General features: G+C 40.3%; 1 protein-coding gene across 1 annotated transcript; it reads left to right on the top strand.

Moving 5' to 3' along the window:
• The first annotated feature begins 14,975 nt into the window (after positions 1 to 14,975).
• On the top strand, positions 14,976 to 17,830 carry LOC107660107 (POU domain, class 3, transcription factor 3-B-like). The gene is made up of 2 exons (XM_016449334.1): positions 14,976 to 16,616; positions 16,917 to 17,830. Exons 1-2 carry the CDS (start codon positions 15,396 to 15,398, stop codon positions 17,028 to 17,030), a joined length of 1,335 nt encoding a protein of 444 aa, XP_016304820.1. The 5' UTR covers positions 14,976 to 15,395; the 3' UTR covers positions 17,031 to 17,830.
• The last annotated feature ends 5,341 nt before the right edge of the window (positions 17,831 to 23,171 follow it).

Consider the following 23,171-nt stretch of genomic DNA (forward strand, 5'->3'; position numbering starts at 1 on the left):
GTTGCGCCTCTATCTCTTCATACACGCGCACACATGCATACTTACTGACCACACCCACACAACAGTCATAAACGCAGCTGTCTTTCCCTTCCTCCTGGCAGGTTACCCCCCAGTAGAGTGTCAGTCCACCGTGTTCACTTCCCCAGCCAGCTGGCAGCTCGTCAGGGGCAGGGCGGCTCTCGGCTCCCTGCTCTCATCACTCGGCAGTGGGGAGGACAGGCTGACTGGCTGGCATATGCTGGATCCGACCTCCACACACCACTGCGGTGCACTCTGTCTCTCAGCCTGGCTCAGTGTCCATCAGTCATCACACAGATCACACCATTTACCTCTGCTGTGCATGTGAAACGGGGGCAGCTGTCGATCAAAACATCCTTTTTAAAAGTTGACAGTGGTGTGTAATAGGGAGTTTCTGATCGTGCAATGCTTTCTTTTGATTTTAGATATGGATGTTGCATATTAGCACTGGCATGCATCCAGATGTCCTACACAAGACAGAATGCCCTGTATAACCCTCTTTTCCTCTATCAGATCAGAGTCAGCTGAAGTCAAAAAGATTGATTCCCCCCTCCCCACTAGTGTTGGTTTTTACTTCTGTATGTATTGAAATGCTTTTCACTTCCAGAGGTGGTATATCAGACCAGGTGGGTGGTATTAGAACAGATTATCACCCCATACTTGGTGCTGTTTTTACACAGCATTCCCACCATGAAAAAGCCAGTTTCACCATGGTCCCGGTAGACCTTTCATCTGCATGACTGGCAGCCGTATTCCACCGCAGTTGGGCCTGAGTGAGATATCCAGGTGTAGCCAGAGGAGACTTTCCCTAAATGAATCCCACAGCAGGGGGATTCCTCGCAGGTGTCTCCTTGGTTAGTGGAAGGCCTGTTTGGTGATGCCGAATACCCCAAGCACTGCCAGGCTATTTACATTCTCTGTGCATGTCCAATCAGACTGAGCTTCCAGGGAAACACGTTCTGCATCCAGCCTGGTGCTCAGTAGGCACTGCTCTCTGACTGATGCAATTCGCCCAGAGCTTTGCCAGCAAGCAACACACACAAATACTCTGCTGTAAGATTCCTGCAGTACCATCACTACAAAAACTGAAAAATTAAAGATGATCATGTGTTCACTGTTATCTGTCTCCATAAACCGTCAACAGTTATTCGAACGTAAACAATCATTTGAATGATAATATTAATGATGTATGATATATTATTAATATTTTAAATGAATTATAGGTATGTTTCCTTTTTTTCATAAAGGAATAGTTGAAAAACCATTATGTTGCTCAGACCAACCTGCTGTTTTCATACAAGAGAAGTTGGCAGGACACTGCCAAGATCCAAAAAAGACAACAACAAAAAAGCACTGGAAAAGTGTTCTGAAGTGATCAGAATACATATGATAGCCTTGTCTGAGGAACAGGCAAACAATGAACCCCTTATTCACCAAACTATTACTTTAGGAAAGCCAGACACAAATGTAAACATTTCGATCACATTTCGAAAACATTTCGAAACACAACGATCATATTGTCCTAGCACACACTATGTACAATCTCTCCTGTGCAGCTGTGGTAGACAGGCTTCCAACACACAGATGATTAGGTCTGCTTTTACTGTTCAGCGTGGCATAGTAATTACCCCTTCTGTATGTGTGTCTCTCAGAACACAGAACACTGATCTAAGAACCCATGCTGTTGCTCCACCATTGCAGGACCCTACTGATCCAGAAGAAGGAGGGAAAGAGAGAGAAAGATGTGGATTGAGCCTCAGCCTTGTCAGGATTGATTAAAGGAAAGACTTTGAGGGTTTTCAGAAATGCTGAAACTGAGCTTCCTGCTCTCCACAGTTCTTTTACTCCTGGCTCTCGCTTTTATCCTTTTTTATCTCAAGCCATTCATTAATAGTCCTCGAAATTAACGAGCATGTCATACATCCGTGAGCACCTCCAATAAACCATCAGGGAGGCCTCGGAATGACAGATGACATCCGTCCGTCTCTGTATGGGGAAGCATGGCCTGACAGGCTGAAAAAGAAGATGTCACTCATCTAATGGAATCTCTCAGCCCTGCCCACTTCAGTGAGCAATAAACAAGCAAACGTGCAAAGAAACACTTTGAATTTCAAACCTGACCGTCTCGCTCACACACTCCCAAAGCACAGCCTTGGATAATTAAGCTCTCCGGTGTGAAAGCAGGGTTTGATAACGTACTTCTCTTTATTCAGCAATATTTATGTCTCATCTCTGCATAGCGCAAGGCATATTGTAATTGAAAAGAGCCATGAAGAGCTTCAATCACAAACAAGACTCACACAAGCATGCAAACACACACCCACCACACAATCACACTCATCTCCTCAAGAGGACATTATTGGAAACTCCCCGCAGAAAATATTATTTTAGGCCTGCGGAATAAATGAGGACGGTTTTGTGGAAGGCTGCTGGTAACTTGCATGGCTTATTTTTTAACCTGTCTCATTACAACAATCTTTGGTCCTCATTTCCTGGCAATAAAAACATATTTTACTGAGTGGTACCGGTCAAAAAAAAAACTTGTTCAGAGGTTCTCCTATCTCCCTCTCTCTCCTCTCTGATTGATGTTCTGAGCAGGCATTAACACTTCTCTCCATGCCTGTACTGAAGTTAATGCATGGGAAAGATGGATTACGCCACGTAATGGCGATGGCTTCCAGAAAGATGGCTCAGGAATCAATAATGAGTTTGTCCTCCCCTCTTTCTTCTTCGTGCTCGTCGCTTGCTTCGCCGCAATTAAATAAAACCATATTTGCATATGGAAAAATAATTAAAACAAACAAACCGCTAGGACTGCACTCTCTCCCACAGGAGAGAAAGCCAGAGATGAGGAGGACCCAAAAATGAAAAATGCCCCTCACTGAAGGGTGTAATTGCACCGCTCAGCTCCTCGTCCATTAATCCTGTCAATTCAGCTCTTCACAAGTTCTTCCTGCTCTCCTTTTACAGCTTCAGCACAGTCATGAGGCATGAATGCACAGATGATGTGGGTCTTGATGAAGAAGTTTAACGAGTGAAACTACAGACCAACTTTACTCATTAAGACAAATGTGAGTGATCCATTAAGACTTGTTTGTAATATGCATTAATGTTGAAGCATATATGAGGGAAGCTATTGAGGACTTCAATCATAAAGACACCAATGTGTGCGCTGTGTGTAATCTCCCTCGGAGAACTCTGGAATAAGCTTTCTCTTTTCCCAAATGTGCATGAAAGTTATTCGTAAGAGTGTCCTCTGCCTGAAGACTTCTGTGTATCTAGAAGCTAAAAAGAATGCGTCTGTGTCTTTTTGCATACATGCGTTCTTGCATTTGCAGTGCTGGAGTCTTTGAAAGGACTCCCTGCTGATGCTGCAAGCAAGAAGCCATTGCTGGAGAGCCATGCAAGCAGGAGAGAGAAACCAGCTAAAACTCCATTTCAACTTCATTTGAAGCCCGGGGATAAAGGATAGACAATCTCCCAGCATTCCCGCAACCTCATTGAGGCCCTATCAGTGCACAGACGCATGAGCCTTGGCACGGTAGTGGTAGTGGGCAGGGTGCCAGCCACAGAAACACATGTTAGTCTAGAGAGAATACCACCTCCTGGAGAGACTCTGCCATGCTGTGAATGAGCTGGCCAGGTTGGCAGCTCAACGGGCAAGGCACACAGTCCAAAGGGGGCAACTTGAGTGTAATCCTCCATAGTCATGGAATGGCGAGCCATGCCTTGTTCCTCAACTGCTGACTGTGCAGATGCCAGTGGTTCTTTTTGATCCTCTACCAAAGTTAAGGTTAAATTCATAAATTATTGAATAAATTAGCATGATTAAATTTTCATTTTAAGGTGAGGGAATACCATGCCATCCTGGTTCTTTTAAAAGCTCTTCGTTTATATTTTCCCTCAACTAAGGGTAAAAGTATCACCTCATGTCCAGGCTTGTGTATTATTTAGAGGTTTCCACATCAGACAAATGCTCCTAAAGGGGCAATTGTGCTTCCAAGCCCCATCAAGATGCCTGCGAGATACAGAAGGTACATTTGCATTCATCGAGGCCTGCCATGTTCTCTCTTCCTCCCCTGAAAGAGCTCAACATGATCCAGTGGGCTGTAGCCCCAGGCTAGAACAACACTGCTTAAAAAACGCCTGCTTTCTGACGAGGAAACACTTCCAGGATTGCAAAGCTTGCTCTGATCTGTCCACCCTCTGTGCTGTCTACAGACACTGCCTCGTCTCCTCTGTTTAAAGACTCCTTCAGCTATCCAAGAAGAAGACTGCAGGTTGAGTTGGACACTGACTGGGAACACAACATTACAGTTCACCTTTTACCGATTTGACTTTGGAAACATTGTTAAATATTAGTAAATTAAATTAGAAGAAATTAGCCAGGCATTCCTGTAGGTTGTACATTAAAGAATGACACCAACAAAGCCATGGCCACAATTCCCAGGGAATGCAATAACTGAATGTATGTATGTATGTATACCTCAAATGCAACGTAAGTTATTTTGGATAAAAGTGTCTGCCATAAATGTAATGCATAAATATAAAATAAATTAAAATATTAAAATAAAACATCTATTTAGGTAAGAAAACTGATCCCAAAAAACTGTTCATTGCCTCAGAATAACTGCCAGATCAGCCGAAGTTGGTTTTGTGCTTGTTGTGCTTCACATCTTGAGCATCTGCGGTTGAATTAACCAAAACCCAGCACTTGATTCTAATATGAATGTCTTTAGCGCAGAAGGTATTGACTAGTGGTTTCCATGATGCCCACCAGTTTCATCTGTTGTAAAAGAAGCGTAAGAGTTATGGATGTGCATCAGACCTCTGTCAGAAGAAAAATTTAAAAACTGATCTTGTGTTACATAATGAGGGATTCGGTCTCATCTCTGAAAGCAGATGGGGTGTGTGAGGCACAGCGGCTCCCCTGCTGTAAATAACTTGTTGGCTGCTTTGACCTCTCTTTGTGCAGTTCTGGATGAGTAGACCTGCGGTGAACATGTGCATGGAAAAGTAAAGGAACAGCGAAGGAGGGGGAGGAGGTTGTTGGGAGGGCATATGGCAGCAGCCTCTTCTTCAAAACTCAACGCAGTCTGCTCTGACACCCCCATCCTCCCCCCACCACTCCTCAACCAAGGCAGTGCTCTGTCCTGGACTGCAGATTGCTTATGACAGCCGCACTATTTCAAGTGTAGATTTGAGTTAAATTGAAATGAGCAGTACCACTTGTGCCGGTGGGGGCCTGTGCTCAAGTCTCCTGCAGTGGTGCAGGGAAAAACCTGCTACCTACAACCTTCAAAGCCACCGCCTTCTCCTGCAATCTGCTTCCGCTCTTCCCCCCATTCCTTCAGCTGCCCCACAAGGATCCTTTCCCTGGAGCTCAACTCTCAAGCAGCCAGCTTTCAGAACTTTCTCACGCTGCTAGACTCATATGGTGTTGGTTAGCATGGACCCATTTTCTTTAAGAAACTAAGGATGAAACCTGATGGAAAGAAAATAAACTGATATCGTAATATAACACTTCAAACGCGGAATCCGTTGCCCGTTTATAGTCAGACATACTAGTGTTGAATTAAGAAAGTGCTCAGGTGAGGTAATGACAGACAGGAAGTGACTCCTTGCAGGCAGGATGTAGTCAGTGTCAGTCAGCCATGAGAGTGGTGAGGGTGGTGTGAGGACAGACATGGGGTCAAACACTCACCGCCTCATCGAGTTCATTTCCACACTGTCCTCTGCAGGGTGCTTCCCCACTGAGGGACTCACCAAAGAAACGCTTCATTCACTCACTGATCAGTGGCCTTTTCCTCCTCCTCCTCCTCCTCCTCCTACCCTCTCCCTGCCTCCCCCTCCTTTCTCACTGTCTCTATCTCACACACATACTGGGGTGGTGTGAGGCTCTGAACTGGAAGCCGTGCTTTCTAATAGCGCAACAGGAGGTGAGCAGTGTCACTCGCAGCCTTTCAGCAGTGGGTGTCAGTCTAGTGTAAACTGTGTCATCAGTGGGATTGTACTGGCAGACACACCTGCCAACTGTTCTGCATACGGACATCTGCTAAACCATCAGATATGAGATACATTTCCTCATAAAAATCCACGTCAGACCCTTTCCGGATCGCATGAGCCCAGAAGATCCATGAAACAGCCCACAGCTGGGTGTAGTTATCTTGACGCTGCTGGCCTGCAGTGACTATTATGGGTCAATGAGTAGGTCTGGTCACTCGATGGCTGTTCGTTAAAGAGAGGTCAGATGTTTCATGTTGCAGTTAACAGTGTTTGCGGCTATGTTGCCACTCAGCTGGTCACTCCTAATGATCAGGCAATCGATAGGGCCTGCAGTTCCCTGTAACCAAGCTGTCAAAAGAACAAACACACATACCACACACACTTAGTATGAGGCGGCATGGCGCAGCCGAGCGCTGTGGTGTCAGATGATTATCCATGAGAGACTAGTCAGTGGGAGTTTCTGCTACTGTTGAAAGAGACATTGGAAAGCTTGTCTGGAACAATTAGGCATAAATCACTGACAAAATACCAAATTGTAAATACTAAACAGTAGAGAGGTCAATATGCTTAGATTATTAGCTCCCCCATGCAAGATATGGAAGGAAGGAAGAAATATTAGTACATAATTTTGATTAGAAAAAAATCTATATAGCCTGGCTCAGTCACTGTCTTTGATCATAATGCCTAATGTTGAATTTGGTCATTCTTCAGGAATTAATTTTTAGCTTGTTTATCATGTAGCAGGATCAGGATTGTAGCTCTTCCACCCAGAAAATTATTTACATGACTGAACAAACAAACTGTGTGTTTGTCTGTTAAACTGCAAGTGTAGCCAAACCCAGAGTTTCGGATTGTAACTTCCATGGTTAGGGAATGGCAATGCACACTACCTGTCTGGCATCATTCTTTGTATGTGTGTGTGCTGTCTCATGGTTAAGTGCACAGGAAGGCTCATTGTAGTCCACAGGGCTGGCAGATAAAAGCGGATTCATTCTCTGTGTCTGGCGACACAAGAAGTTCCTCCGAGTGGCTGGCTGGCCCGCCCCATCTGCTGTCCACACTGAAAGGCCCGTTTGTTGGCTGCTCTTCAGAGACTGGGCACTCGGAACCCGAGGGTTCTGGAATTGATCCAGAGAAGACTGTACCAAGCAGTTAGTCTGAGAGAGGCGCTGAGTGGCACCGTAAACAGGAGGCAGAGAGGGGACTTGCTGTCACACACATTTTATTGTTTCACATCAGCACCAGTGCGGTACCACAAAACAGTAAATGCACTGACAAAAGCAAAACTTTCAGTTAAATGACTAAACAGCTACATGAAAGGAAAGGGTGGTTAACAGGTTGAAGTTGGCAAACTGTTAACATATTAACACATGACTTACAGTGTGTGCATATGTGCATGACAAAACATATTTTTCAAATTCTATGATACAGCTTGGATACGTAGATAATAAAATCACTATTAATATTATTGTTGTTTTGTTCAGAGCTATTGTGCTTTCTTATAGTGTTAGCAAAATACTGAGCTAAATGTAATGGCCGGCTGTCTTCAGTGCTAATGGAGCCAATGATGGACATTTGTTACAATGCTGCCTAGCAGTTACACACAGCAGAGCACATAATTATATAAAAATATAAGAATTTGTTGACTTCAATAAAGCACTTTCTGCTCACTCTCCTTTTCTCCCTCTCTTTTTTTTCCAGCTTTTTATGGTTTCTTTGTGAACAATTTAGAAATTTATGGCAGTTAATTTAATACATTTGATGTGTTGAAAACTATGGAAAATATTAAATATAATGAGGTTATATAACGATCTTCTTTTTAAAACATATGCATGGAGTTAATTCATTTTTATACATTCTTATTTTTTCCTCATCTCCCTGACGCTGATAATTAATATCTACCTGTAAATGTTTCACTAATCTCCTTGGTTATATTGGTGCGGTTCAGTCTGAAAACTCTAATCCCATATTTACTTTCCAGCCGTTTTTTGTCCCCTGATAATCTGTTTATGCGTGAGTGTGGCGTTGCGTTCTGCCGGGTGCTTGAGGGGTGTGAGCTGCGTTGTACGGAGGGCTCTGTGTGATTACAGGGGCTCAGTCTTGGCGGGCACTCAGAGTTGTCAAAGCCTTTGATCTGAACTGTCTTCATAATCACTTCAAAAAGTGTTCGTGGCACCGTGAGGGGTTTACAAATTCGCCCTGTACTTTTCCTACACTCTTGAAGCAGTTGATGCTCTGTGTTTAAGGCCTGTCCGCCATGATGAGAGGTAAAGAGAAGGAAGGCATTTTAAAATCACTCACTCTGCAGGTACAGTTTGAGTAAAGCAGGATATTTTTTTTTATTAATTTTATTCTTCCCTATGCCTGGTCATTTCAAACATGTTTATGATGTGTCTGTCGCTGTCGCTCTCCGTTGTAATTCCTGTCTTTCTATAAACAAAGTGAGTGACAAAAGTGAAATCCTTCCGCCTTTTGCTCTGCAGACTCACAAGGGGCTCAAGCAGAAGAAAAAAAAAACTCAACTGTGCTCTTTAACAACAGCATTTGCATATTTTTATAGTCTCTCAAAGAAAAACAGCCGGCAGGCTAACAGCTCCAGCAGCAGTGTTAGCTGAAAACGGAAGCAGTGAGATCTATATGTGTGTGTGTGTGTGTGTGTGTGTCTGCGCTCACAGCGTGGCCACTCTGTCCCTCTGCAGCAGATTGAGTCTGGGTCCAATGTGGAAGGAGGCCCCTCTCTCTGGAGAAGGGAGGGAAGGTGGGAGAGTTGAAGCTCCTCTTCTGCAAGAGAAATAACAATGTTAGAATCAGTTGGAACCGCATATTGAACAAATATTTTTTCAGCGGCACGCAATACACATTTTGTCTCCAGGTGCCTTTTTTTTCCTCTAGTTGTCCAGATGCTCACCATGTTTACTAATAAAGTCTGTGTTGATATCTGATCACACCCCTTTCACTTTGTTTATTGAGGTGAGTGACTGATCCTTGAAGTGAAAGGAAATGTACTTTTCTGTGTATGCAAGCAAATAACAATGCAGCACTGAGCTCATTACATCAAAGATGATAGATAGATAGGTAGATAGATAGATAGATAGATAGATAGATAGATAGATAGATAGAAATATCCAGCTCTGTCACCCACTGCGAGTGCACTGTATAGCCATTATCGTGCGTACCAGAAATTAGACTCATTGACCTTTCCACCTTACACATGAGACACATATGTGTCCTTAGCTTAGCCATTATTCAGCCTCTGAGCACTGCAGTGCACCCTTAGCATGCACATTTTAATGAAAGTGAGTGAGAGCGAACTAGAGGAGTTTAGAATGAAACATTGCATGTTGCCTGAGTTAAGGGCAGCATTTTAGCTGATAGATAGATAGATAGATAGATAGATAGATAGAAATATCCAGCTCTGTCACCCACTGCGAGTGCACTGTATAGCCATTATCGTGCGTACCAGAAATTAGACTCATTGACCTTTCCACCTTACACATGAGACACATATGTGTCCTTAGCTTAGCCATTATTCAGCCTCTGAGCACTGCAGTGCACCCTTAGCATGCACATTTTAATGAAAGTGAGTGAGAGCGAACTAGAGGAGTTTAGAATGAAACATTGCATGTTGCCTGAGTTAAGGGCAGCATTTTAGCTGTGGGGCTGTCCGTGTGCCTGGCCTGAGTAATGAGTAATGTGTGGTAGGTAGTTTGGCAGAAGGTCAGGCCACTTCTAGCAGGCTGGTGAACGTTGCTTTTGTGACCCTGCGGGCTGGATGTGTGAGTGGACCAAGAGGGAGCGAAATAGAGGAGGAGACAAAGAGAGACAGAGAAATGGTAGAGATAGAGAGTGAGGAAAGTCCCAGAGGTTTAGGAGATCATATAGGATGCCAAAATAAGGATACTGATGTATGTAAACCCATTTTTCCTGCTGTGGGTGGGAACGTAATTAAGATGACACACACAAATGATTTTCTGACAACCAAGCATGCCCACACAAACAAAAACAGAAGATTTCATATAGTTGCTAACACGTTTACACTGTCATTTGTCAGTCATACGCTACCTTTTATAAACTGGCTTGAGCCACAGATTTCTCTAATTTTTACAACTCAAAATAGATACACAAAGGCTCTTTTTATACCACTTAAAACTTTGACTTATATACTATGACTTGTATATTTCATCAAAAGTATCTACAGCAAAATGCTTCTGTTTCCATCACCTCTCCAGCAGAGTTAACATTCCCGTCTGGTAACCCACTCCAGGACAGGCTCCATCATTTATCCCTGATCAGGCTGAAAGCAGCAGAACTGAATTTGTGTTTCGACGCACTGCACTGCCATAAACAGCTTCACATTTCTTTCCCATTTTCACCCTGAATCTCAAACCGTGCATGCCAGTTACAGTAAAACAACACATGAGGAAAATTACAGCTGTATTATTTTATTTGCACTACCTGTAATAGGCCCCGTATTACAAGCAATATTTATTGAGCCATGCGGCTTTGCCATGGATTTATTGTGTTGACAGTCAAATGTAGTTGTTTCATATAACTTGAGCATAAAATAAATTACTTCATCTGCATATGATCTTCTTTTTTAATAAGGGATGAGACAGTTCTCAACTAGCGGGTTTGTCAAACCTAACAGTACGCACTTTCTGCAACCAACAGCAAATCCTTAAATCCTCAGATGTGCTGTTAAAACCAAACTTCTATGTTTCATCACTAAAAACCACACTATGTCTGGCCACTGGCAAAAGATTTCCATGTTTCTCACAGTCAACAAAATACCCTCAACTATAGAAACTCTTCTCCTCTTCTGTATCACAGAGAAAGACACTTTTGCTTTTGTGAGAGCAGCTGAAATGGCGAGAGACCTGTTTCCTGAAAAAACAGAGAGGTCACTTCCAATGCGTGGTTCCTCTGTAATTCAGTTTGATTGGGATTTTGGGTGATTTGTGCTGTGCATCTCTGGGGAAATAAATGCTTTGATTAATGTAATCCTGAGCAGGGAGGTACCACAAACCGCACTCCTCAGGGAACGGTGCTGTTTGACAAACAAAAACACACAGGGCACCACTTCAGTCCACACACAATGGATACATTTTAAATGGCAGAGGGCACATCGCAGTGCTTGTGTGCAACTTTTTCATCAGATTAATATGTTGATGCATAATTAAAATGGAATATCAGATAATCCCATATAATCAAGTGTTTCATGAAAATGGACAGCAGGAGATAGATTATTGCTGTGGCCTGCAGCAGTAATCAGTGCAGTGTCTGTTATAGGATGTCCAAGAGATATTGTTAGTCCACATGGGACAGTTAAGAGGGATCTGTCAGTTGCACACACACACACAGAGAGAGAGAGAGAGAGACATACACATTGAAGACTAGCATCCATATCAAGGAACAGACAGCTGCGTGTCGCATCACACATCTTGAGATCAAATTTGAGGCTGGGGTCCTGACTGAGTTGGGGGATATCATCAGAAATATAATGTTTTTTAAGTCTTTATTTTCTATTTTACTGATTTTAGTCTATTTATTACACATTTGTATTTGTGTGTATACACATAACATATATTTATACTATAGCATTAGATGTTGCATCCACATATCATTTAAAGCACATTATGACATTTGCATTGATTTCCAATGGGAGGGAGCACAATCAATAAGGGGCTGGCTGGAATGTTTACGAATAATGAAGCTCGGATAATCTTCGTGTAAGACATAGAGCTCTGAACCATTTCTCGCCAGTCGTGAGCTGCGCGCCTCCTGAGCCGATGCTACGGGAAATGATGCACAAGGGAGCAGTGGAATAAACAAGGCGGAACGGCGTGACGCACTCTATGGGCTTCCATGTATAGAACAAGGATATAAAATAATGTCAGTTACAAATGATGAAATAACATCTTCCAGTCGATTACTCTTCTTCTCTGACCGACTATCACTGAAGACTTGATCCTGTGTAGTTTTTATCCCAATTTTGGGAAAGAAGAGAATTTTAGAAATGCAATACTGCATATTTGTTTTTATTTCGATTAATATCTTTGTTCCAAATAACTATAAATTGTTTACTAATTATTTCGCATTCCAGTCTGTATATCAAACAACTGAAAGCTCAAGACTGGCTATGTTGCAGGATAACAGATATTGATCAATTCCTTTTTTTTTTTCGATGAAGAAAGTAATACTTTTATGATAGCAGTTAAACAAATAAAATAAATGAAAAGGTTTAAAAAATAAAATAGCCTATACAACATATCATTCTAAAATATATATAATAATATATAATATTAAAATAATTATAATTATAATTAGTGTTTTGTATTATTACTATAATTTTATTTTATAATAACATCATACACATAAACCATCCAACTATGACATTTTATATTCCGGAATTAAGAGAACATAAGAGACCTCGCATCCTCTTTTTTGGGACGACGCCAGAGCTCTGGCCTACAATTTCACGCTGTCAAACATGAGCTTAGCGCTTTAAAGGTTTGTTTCTCAAATTAATGACAATTCAGCAGAATGTTTCTGTTACTTTCTTCAAAACCAACAGATATTTCATTTAATTATAATGAAAGCAACATATTTTTTTTCTTTGGAATCTTTTTTAATACTCACAAACCTCTTAAATGATAGGCTATTCAATTAAAATTGTATTCAGTGTGTTTTTTTTCGTCATGTTAAAATTCCGGAATTGTTCGAATATTTATCAGACATGCGCGCACTTTTTATAATGCTTTTTATATTAATTTATTTATTCCGTTTTATTTTTGTTGAATACATTTTTCCTTGGTTAATGATATTGTGCCACTAATGTGTCACACACTTATACAAGTTTTTTTTATTTATTTATGTATTTAACAGCATTTTTACATAACAACATTTATGTAAATGTCTGCCAAAAATAATAAACTGACTGTTCAAAAATGTTTTATTTATAAACTTCCCAAACCTTAACGCAACCGTTTAATAAACTAAAAACTGCAACTTAGGTCTATGTTATCAATCAAGGACAGAATTACAAAGGCTTAGGCTACACATTAAGGTGACAATCCTTTTGAAAACTACATTGAATCATAAAAAAAAAAACATGAAACTAACAGCAGGGTCTACATTGCTTCTTTGAGCATTAACAATCATTTGAATTAATGTCTTATGAATAAATTAATTGTGCGGAGCTGGGTTTTCGCATTATGATTTCAACAGGTATCAGTTTACGATATCAGTACCCTATGCTTCTCCTAGAAAAAATAAGAATAAATCAATAATCAAGGACAATACCCCAATTACTCGCCATTAGCGCTTTTACCATACTGACTAAGCGCGACACCTGCTGGTGACAAAATACTCCCCCGTACGTCACTGTCGAGCGTGTAAGTGTGGGATCTAATCTTTATGATTGTGCTGATTCCAGTTATTTTATGTATACATATTTTGTAGACGCTTGTATATACGAATTTGATATGTGTGTTTGGCGCAATGGTAGATGTTCTTGGCTTGACTGGCTCTTTCATCTCGACTCCAGTGCACAAACATATAGCTTAATGCGACCAGTGTTCCTTCTTTTATTCCACTCACCATAGCAACCGAGAGGAAGGGTTCAGAAATGCTTTGCCCATGAATGAAACAAACGGTCTTAGTGGGGCTGCGAGAGAGATAGCATCTTCGACCGGGAGGGCACATAAAGTTAACCCAAGAAATATCGAAGGAAGGTTTTCGTTATGGTTGCATATAGGCTATATTACATTTAAAAAAATATGATCCTTACATCTTTTACAATTTAAATAGAATTCAATCTAAATTTAGTTTTGTAACTGTCTGTATATTTTGGTCACCCCTAATTTAAACTGCTCCTATTTCTGGCTCCTTTATTTTAATCATATCTTGCTCAGACACTTGCATATTTTCTTTGCTACCGGTCATGATCTGCTAGACTAGGTTCTGTTCAGTTGCTCCTCATGTGCGGTGTTGTCTCTCACAGTCGTTCGGTAACAACTAAGATCCTTGCCTTCATTCACACACCGTCTCGCGTTATACATCGCGCGCTCCAAAATAAGTCAGTGCTGCGGACCAAGTTGCATCAAACTTTGGCACAGAAGTAAAAGATCGATTTATGTAAACGACCTGATATCCACTTGTACCCAACTCCACCGAGAATTCCACCGAGGGTCTCCTGTTTGAATTTGATTGATTGCACATTCTCCACTGGAGTAGGTAGGCTAGTATATAGGTTACTGTTAAGGTATATTATGCGTGGTAATACAGTTACAGCCCCGCTGAATACTGATTTATTTTCACTTACCGTGAGATTCCATGGTAACTGGAAAAATGTCTCAAATACTGCATAGTTCGTCCATCAGTGACCGACTCTCTCCCTCCGTTTTGGTCCTTCCTAAGATTTTCTTCCCTCTGACTCAACTGAGCGGAGCTCTCCTCTGCACCGCTATTATTTTCACTAAAATATATGAAAATTTATGCAAATGAAAATCAGCACTAACTGTTTGTCTCTTGTTATACTTGGGGATTTTTCCCTCTCTACTTGCACAGAAAACAAATGATCTCCCCAGCAGGGAACACGGGGACCTTGTTACATAAACAAATAAATAATAAACAGCCTACTTTTCAGATAAAAACATTAAACTTCAAAAGTTTAAGGCTTGAACATTTGAAATTGCTTTGACTCCTCAGAGTGAGTGAATCCCTTTCCTCATACTGGCTATCACGTTTCTTATGGCCGCACGAGACGTTCTTTGAAAGCGAGCAGTATGAAATGCATAGCAGTAATTTAGACCAAAATCTGCTGGAAATTAATGAATAGACAGCCAGAAAAGAAATAAAGGGACGGCGCAAGTGAAATCGCTGCGGCTAAATAACAAAAGAATTGAGGAAGAACCACTTTAATATTTTTCCACTCGGTAACGGAACATACGTTTGGACTTATTATTTTTAAGGGCATATTACAACTTCTTCAAGCGCCAGAAGTTTCTTGCGGGACAAAGTTTTGATTTTTTTTGGTTTTTCTTTGTTTTCAGACTATTTAAACAGAAAATATAGATCGAAGGACTGTTTGACTTTCGAAGGCTTTTCAACGCTGACATAAAAGTGGAATTTATCGTTTCAGTCATTCATATGTTCGAAATATATGAATACACAAATTATTCAAGAGACGGATTTCGTCTTCTCTCCTACAATATCTTTTTCTTTGCTTTTTGTTGATGGTGTTTGTCAAAACACAAGCCGGACTTTTAAAGTTTGAATAATTCATGAGATAGCCTATAATTTGCCTGCATTAAAAAAGTTTCTACAAAAGGGAGGGGGTGATCAGCAAACATATTCATAAGGTTAGCGGAATGGCCACAGCGGCTTCCAACCCTTATCTACCCAGCAGTAGTATATTATCGTCCGGCTCGATCGTGCACTCGGACTCCGGAGGTGGGATGCAGCAGGGCAGTGCTGCGGTAACCTCAGTGTCCGGTGGGTACAGAGGAGACCCAACAGTTAAAATGGTACAAAGCGATTTCATGCAGGGCGCAATGGCAGCGAGCAACGGGGGACATATGCTGAGCCACGCTCACCAGTGGGTGACGTCCTTGCCTCACGCTGCAGCGGCGGCTGCAGCTGCCGCAGTGGCCGCAGCTGAAGCAGGATCGCATTGGTCGTCTAGTCCCGTTGGAATGACAGGCAGTCCGCAACAGCAGCAGGACGTGAAAAATAACTCGGGGAGAGACGATTTGCACTCTGGGACTGCGCTGCATCACAGACCCCCACACTTAGGTCCCCACCAGACTCACGCGGGTGCCTGGTGTAGCACAACCGCTGCCCACATCCCTTCTCTAACTGGGAGCCAACAGCAGCAGCAGTCCCTCATATACTCGCAGCCTGGAGGCTTCACGGTGAACGGCATGCTCAGTCCGCCGGGCAGCCAAAGCCTAGTACACCCGGGTCTGGTGCGTGGCGACACCCCAGAGCTCGATCACAGCAGCCACCACCACCACCATCACCACCAGCATCAACATCACCAGCAAACACACCACGGAGTGAACAGCCACGACCCGCACTCCGACGAGGACGCGCCGACGTCGGACGATTTAGAGCACTTTGCCAAGCAGTTCAAACAACGCCGGATCAAACTGGGCTTCACGCAAGCGGACGTGGGCTTGGCGTTGGGCACTCTGTACGGGAACGTCTTCTCGCAGACCACAATCTGTCGCTTCGAAGCTCTCCAGCTCAGCTTTAAGAACATGTGCAAGCTGAAGCCGTTGCTCAATAAATGGCTGGAGGAAGCAGACTCTTCCACAGGCAGCCCCACCAGCATCGACAAGATAGCGGCTCAGGGCAGGAAGCGCAAGAAGCGCACCTCCATCGAAGTGAGCGTCAAAGGTGCGTTGGAGAGTCACTTCTTGAAATGTCCCAAGCCTTCGGCCCAAGAGATAACCTCTCTAGCGGAAAACTTGCAGCTGGAGAAGGAGGTGGTGAGAGTTTGGTTTTGCAATCGGAGACAGAAAGAGAAAAGGATGACGCCCCCAGGAGTGCCGCAGACGCCGGAGGATGTATATTCTCAGGTCGGCAATGTGAGTGCAGATACACCGCCCCCCTCCATGGACTGCAAACGAATGTTCAGTGAAACATAGAACAGCATACAAGACTAAACATATTTTATATATATCTGATAAAACACAGACTATCATCAAGATAGAAAAACATTTTGATACTGTGATTGTGAGGGAATATTGAGACTGCAGATGTGTTATATATTTTTTTTCACAAGAACAAATCACCCCTCTTCCTTCCCAACCCTAAACCGCCCGCTAATCTTCTTCCAGGCCCTTAAATGTCTTAACCTAAAAGGTTGTGTCTGCTCTTTCTTTCAGGGACATTTTTTAGTAGATTACTTAAAAGATGCAAGTTTAACTGGGCCGAGCGAACCGGGCGACCAGAGGGTGACAACTACAAGTTCGTTCCACCAGGTAATATTGGCGCATTAACTTCAACTGAAAAAATAACAGAAATTAGCAATGAGCAACAAAATCTTTTACCCCCATACCCTGTTACACCAATGTCTTGTTTGAGAGGCAAAAGACGCAGGCAATTGTGTATGTTGTTATGGGACATTAAACCTCAAACAAAGGGATGAAATTCAGCTGAAACAATGCGAAGAACAGTGGCACCCACGAAGCTTCCATCCAACTTGGCAGAGAAGACTGCATGGTTTGATATTATCCAAAAATATGGAATGGATTTTTTTTTCCTGGCCTTCCAATCCTCACAAAAACAACAAAAGACTGCCCTCAGTTTCTGATCTCCAAGATCACATCTTTTGAAATTTTTTTTTTTTTTTTATGTAAGGAACTGAATCATACGTGGATTTTTGAGGACAACTTTAAATCAAAGATGACTTTTGAAAAGACTGAATATTCCGCAGCTGCACCTCATTGAAAATCTTCAGTGCGAACATCCGTTGCCAAGTGGGCCAGAGCTGGTGCTGTGGATGTTTTCATGTGCTGCCATTTCCAAGCAGTATTCTTTGGTAGGTTTTAATGAACAAGACTATGTAAAGCCGGCAATATAGATTCATTAGATCAGATGCTGATCGGAATTATTTACTTAATATTTTTCATTAAAATGCTTTGTTTTAATATTTTATTCGGGATACATACGAACTATTCCAAACAGTTATTATTTATTTCCCCCAGACTTGTGTAAAATGTTTTCCTGTTTTCGTTGTTGACCTTATTTGTTTTGTTTAATTTTGTATTCTCATTTTTAAAAGAGCACAAATCTACACGAGCTGACTTTGACAGTAGGTAATAAGGATATATTTTGATGTGATGATTTGACTGTAATTTAATTTCAGTAGTGATTCCGTAAGAGATGATCGAGAACAATAAATTTGTTAGAATGAAACAAAATTGTGTGTTGTGCCTAAGATCGTAGCTGTTTCAAATTTTTATAGGATGCAATATTTGAGCAATATTTAGCCAAATGCATTTTAAAATGATAGCTGCTGAATATTAATAGCCTTATGTTATGACATGCAGAATAGAAAATAACACTCGAAAACCAAACCTTTCTAATATTATGCCAGCAATATAGATATGTTTGATTATAATACAACCGTCATATAAATATTTCACACAATGCATTTTTATAAAATAAAATAAAATAGATCAGTGTAACGTGGCAATCGTGTAGGCCTCGACAGAAAGCATTGACGGGAGTTTTGCATTTCTACAACTTTTAGAATTTCTATTAAGCTAACATTCTCCTCTTAGACAAACCAGCAAAAGTGTCACCTTAATGTAAGTGTCACCTTAGTGTAAAGTACTTGAGTGTACAACCATTTTGTTAGCAGGATGAAATGTGTCTCTGTGACAAGTAATAGAGATAGCAACGTTCAGTAAATCTCACGAGAGAAAGCACAGAAAAGTTGATCGCTTGTGGAGGTGGAGTGTTTACTGTGTCACACACTTTTGTGTAGTGTAGGCTACCTGTTTTATAGCGTTCATGCCAACTGTCAAATCCATATGCCTTCTATCAATCCAATCACCATGTTTTTTGGACTTAATTTTATTCAGAATTACACAGGTCTGCTTTTTGCAAACGCCTTCTCTATCTATCTATCTATCTAAATATAATCGAAATATTGCTAAATAATCACTTTTTAAATAATGCACTGTCCCCGTACATAACCCTGAAAACTAAAACACGTGTTTACGGACATTTTGCATATGCATGCCTTTTTATTGCATTTTTTCGAGGTGTTTAGGAATAGCAAAATATTATAACATTTAGTTAATTTTTTTCTCAACAATTGAATTTCTCAATTTCTCTCTGAATTTCGCGCCTGCTTCATGCATCGTGTGATAACCTATGGTATTGCTTTTATTATTTATTATGTTATTTTATATTTATCGAGTCTCGCAAACATCTTATGCCAATTTTCTGTGTTGCTTGTAAAAATAAATCAGATTACTTAATTTCACAACGGATTGACAATGCCCCCAATACTAACAAACAGGCCTGTATATAATATAATTTATGCTGTAAACTTTAATCGGTAAAAACATGTCATAAAATTATTTTATGTTATTAATGTAAGCCAAATATTGAGGATGAAATTATTCTGAGCTAGGCCTCATAAATAAAACGGACGAAGTGGTTTGTACACGGGCAAAAACGAGTGTGATTGCTTCAACTTTTTCTTAAGATGACTATTCAGCAAAACGCGCAATTCCTTCTCTCCAAGGTTTAAATTTCGCGGATGAATTCCCATACACTAGTTGCTTAGCAACTAAATTCAATCAATGTTATAGAAGTATGCATCCCTTCTCTTTGTCCCTAATAATAAGAGTGCCAGTCTGACATTCAGACTGATTTTGTGCGACCCGAGTTAATGTTGTCTTTGAGAAGTACGCTAAATTAATTCATAATTAAAATGTAGACATTTTGAGGGGAAAAATCAGCTAATGTGTATGATTGCTGCATGATCACGTTGTTTGCCAGTATTATTTATTAAATCAATTTTAGGTTTCGAGGAAAATGTCTGGGGAAAAAAAAATTTGGGGTTCTGTCTTCAACATCATTTTTGATGTCCAATGACCCTATAGTTTTCTTTCGGATATTAGCATGGCTTAAATACAGAAAACAGTATTTTAATTTTCTAATTTACTCAAATTTAGCTTTCTGTAGTTTGCAGGGAGGCCTGGAATATGTTAAGCATGCTCATGACAAACTGCACTAAACTCCATAGTACTGTCACATGACTTTCGACCCACGTGCTCAGATGTATTCAGTGCTGATAAAATATAGCAAAGAACTAGGCCTATATGATTACCTATATTAAGAAAAATTACCAGGTTATTTTCTTTTTCTTTCTTTCTTTCTTTCTTTCTTTCTTTTGTTTTATTTATTTATTTACTTAGGCTACTTATTTATTTATTTTTGTAACTCATGGTCCGGACCGTTGTATCGCAAAAATAAACTTTACGGATTATAAAAGCAGCTCAAATTATCAGAAGCCTTTTAGTTTTGTAAGTATGAGGGTCTTTCATAAATAATCGAGCAGTTTTCGTGCACGTGCAGTCACATTTACACTTTTTCTACCCCCACGTTTTAGCCTAAATAACATTTATTTTATTTCATTTATGCTTTCTTGCCAAACCTTCCTATTAAAGAAACTACAATTGTCTCACTGTCAACAGAATGTTAACACTGAACCCGAAGTCCAAGTAACTCTAATATATGTGTATATTTGTAGCAGTAATATATAACGTTACACCGGTACATTTGGAAAGACGCTTCAACTTGACCAGTGACTGAAAAATCAGAATACAGCTATACGGCAGTGGCCTACCTCGACTACTACATGCTAATGTGTCACACTCCATAAACTTTTCCAGAACTCACATTGAAAACATCAGTGTAGAAAATGTGCAATTTTAAAATAATAATGATATAAATATATAAATGAATAATAAATATATTTGATAATAATAATAATAATAGAGTGAATGCCATCTCGCTGGGAATCCAGCTACTATCGTAAAATAATTTTTGATATAGGCCTACTTTAGTTTTCTAAATACTATTCATAAATGTACGCTAATTTGGGGTCATAATTACTTGTCAATAGATCTTTAACGAGCAATTTTAAACAGGATATCAGACTGGTAGGCACCCACTAAGTTACATGTGTGCTATAAAAGCAATTTACAATGTGTAAACAGAATTCCACTTTGAACATCTCATATAATATCAGAATAACCAACTAGATATTTTGTACAGAATGAACAACGTGGTCTTTTAACTGAACAAACGAACGCAAACACTTGTTTTGATCAGTGTCAAAAAAGGTAGGCTAATGTTAATGTAATCGGTGAGGTTTCCACACTTGATTGTTTACAATCTTTTTGTAGACGAACAGAAACAGGCCAGACTGTTCGCATGTTTTTTTTTTTTTTGTTTTGTTTTACTTGGATGTTTCTTTTTGTCTCTTAACCCCTCGTGCTGTGCACATGCATAGTGCTCTTACATGGGACAGTTCTCAGTGGGGAGATGTCCTCCAGACCGCCTTTGTTAATCCATGTTCTATTGTCATTATGTTGGTAATAAGCGGTAATGGCTGTAACTTTCAAATATCTGTATTGCTCTAATCCAAAATCACTACATTTTGGTACTCTTGGCAGAGTCCTTGGTTTTTATATTCGTCATTCGTCAGTTTATTTAAAAAATAAGGTTGTCAAATTATAAAATTATTATTTCCCTGTGAAATGTTTACTCCTTGTATAGACTTATTACTATTACTTTTACTATTTATTTAGTTTCTTTTTTTTTTTTTAAGTATTTACTTCTCAAAATAGTCGACCACTTAACACGAGGAATAGTTAGTCACGCGCAAGTGGTGTTTTATACATTTATGAATTCTGCATAGTAATGAAATTCTTATTGTTGTAATTTATATATATAGGCCTATCAATTTTGCATACTCATTACACATATTGTGTGAACATATTAAAACATGAAAAAATAACGACAATAATAATAGTAATAATAATATAATAAAAATAATAATGTCAGCTTGGTTATTAACAAGTAACAACAGTATCATCTTTTCTGTATTTACTTAAAATATATTCGAGTTAAAACGCATAAACATTTTAAATAAAAATAGGTTTCAGAGCACACAGTCTCAGTCACTGCACATGCAGTAATGCTGTACTTAGACTAACTTCAGCTGCCGCAGCGTGTCATAAGTAAGGGCCCTCAGAACTCCATGGAAGTCCCCAGTTGTGTTGTCTGGAGGACCAGCCACTCCCAGTCACTCTCACCCTCTGGAGACACACTGTAAACGCCGTTCATGTTCAGCGGGCGCAGGTGCTACTCCCCTCTGCAGACCAGAGATTACATTTCCATCACATGCCTCCTGAATTCATGTGAAACAATAACCAGACACATTTGCGCTTTGCTCAAGCCACACTAGACCATGTGGTGTCTTTATTGTTAAGTTGCAGCATTTACCTATAGGCTATATTTACACTTCATTAGCCTATTTGCTATTGGCGTTTTTCTATGTAGGCTATTAGATCGGTGTAATATTATTAAGAAGTAGTATTTTCCGCCTTCCTGTATAGTAACGATTTGCATTACTGCATGGTGTCTCATTGAGATCCCAGCCTCTTTAGACAGAGAATTGTGCAGACTGCTGTCACTTGGGTCCCTGGTGGTGTCTAATGAGTTCTTGGGTGCTGAGTGTGACTACCGTAAATGAATGTATATTTTAATACCCCAAAAACAAATACGCAAATAAATAAGTCGCCTTTATTCATAACTAACACGGCAACGTTAAAAAATTGTAGTAAGACTGGACCATTCGGACCACTGGGGAAACTGATCGCTCCGGATCATATGCCCATGCGGTATGCAGCGCGCGCTGGGCCCTCCGTGCCCTCCGTCTCTCTTGAGCGCGAGAATAGAGCTTAATGAAATATGTATGCAGAGTGACGTGACGTGTGGGGTTTCCTTTCTATAGAATGAGAAGTTCGAGTCTCTGTGCTTTGAGGGACAGACGAGGAGACGGACAGGTGAGGAAAAGGGCCACTGAACTAGGGTTGAGACTATTTTAATGTATTTAAAATAACCTTCAATCAGTTCATAAACTGTTTGGTGGCATATAAAAGGATAAACCTAAAAGGTTTTTAATAGATACAGTAAGAATGTAGGCCTATAGTAAGATAACATAAAGAGTCTTTATTATAACCTGTTTGTTTGTTTGTTCGCTTGTTTGTTTATTTTAATTCCCAGGCCTTTTTACGATGTTATGAAGCTAATCTACATTTATAAAAAAAGTAGCTAGTTTGTTGCTTTGCAAACTATAATATAGGCTACTGACATTTAATTTAATTAGCCATTGGCCAGAAAGAGTTATTCTATTATTCTGTGAGTTTAGTTTATACTCGACAGTAAATTAATCTTACAATGAATTGTGGACTCAAATGACCTTTTTTAACTAAAATATTTTATTCAAAAGTAATAAAAAATAGGCTATTATTGTTGTTGTTAGTAGTAATATAGTTGTAGTAGTAGCAATTAGAAAATAATATGTGCCATGTTAACTGATTTTACAAAAC

Source organism: Sinocyclocheilus anshuiensis, unplaced genomic scaffold (genome assembly GCF_001515605.1).
Source record: "Sinocyclocheilus anshuiensis isolate Anshui unplaced genomic scaffold, SAMN03320099.WGS_v1.1 scaffold55, whole genome shotgun sequence".
In the NCBI taxonomy this organism is placed as follows: Eukaryota; Metazoa; Chordata; class Actinopteri; order Cypriniformes; family Cyprinidae; genus Sinocyclocheilus; species Sinocyclocheilus anshuiensis.

Bases quoted from the DNA above. Each gene is read 5' to 3' on its own strand.
- LOC107660107 (XM_016449334.1), top strand. From the start codon at position 15,396: ATGGCCACAGCGGCTTCCAACCCTTATCTACCCAGCAGTAGTATATTA. The intron at 16,617-16,916 runs GTGAGTGCAGAT...TCTTTCTTTCAG, and splicing joins TATATTCTCAGGTCGGCAAT to GGACATTTTTTAGTAGATTA.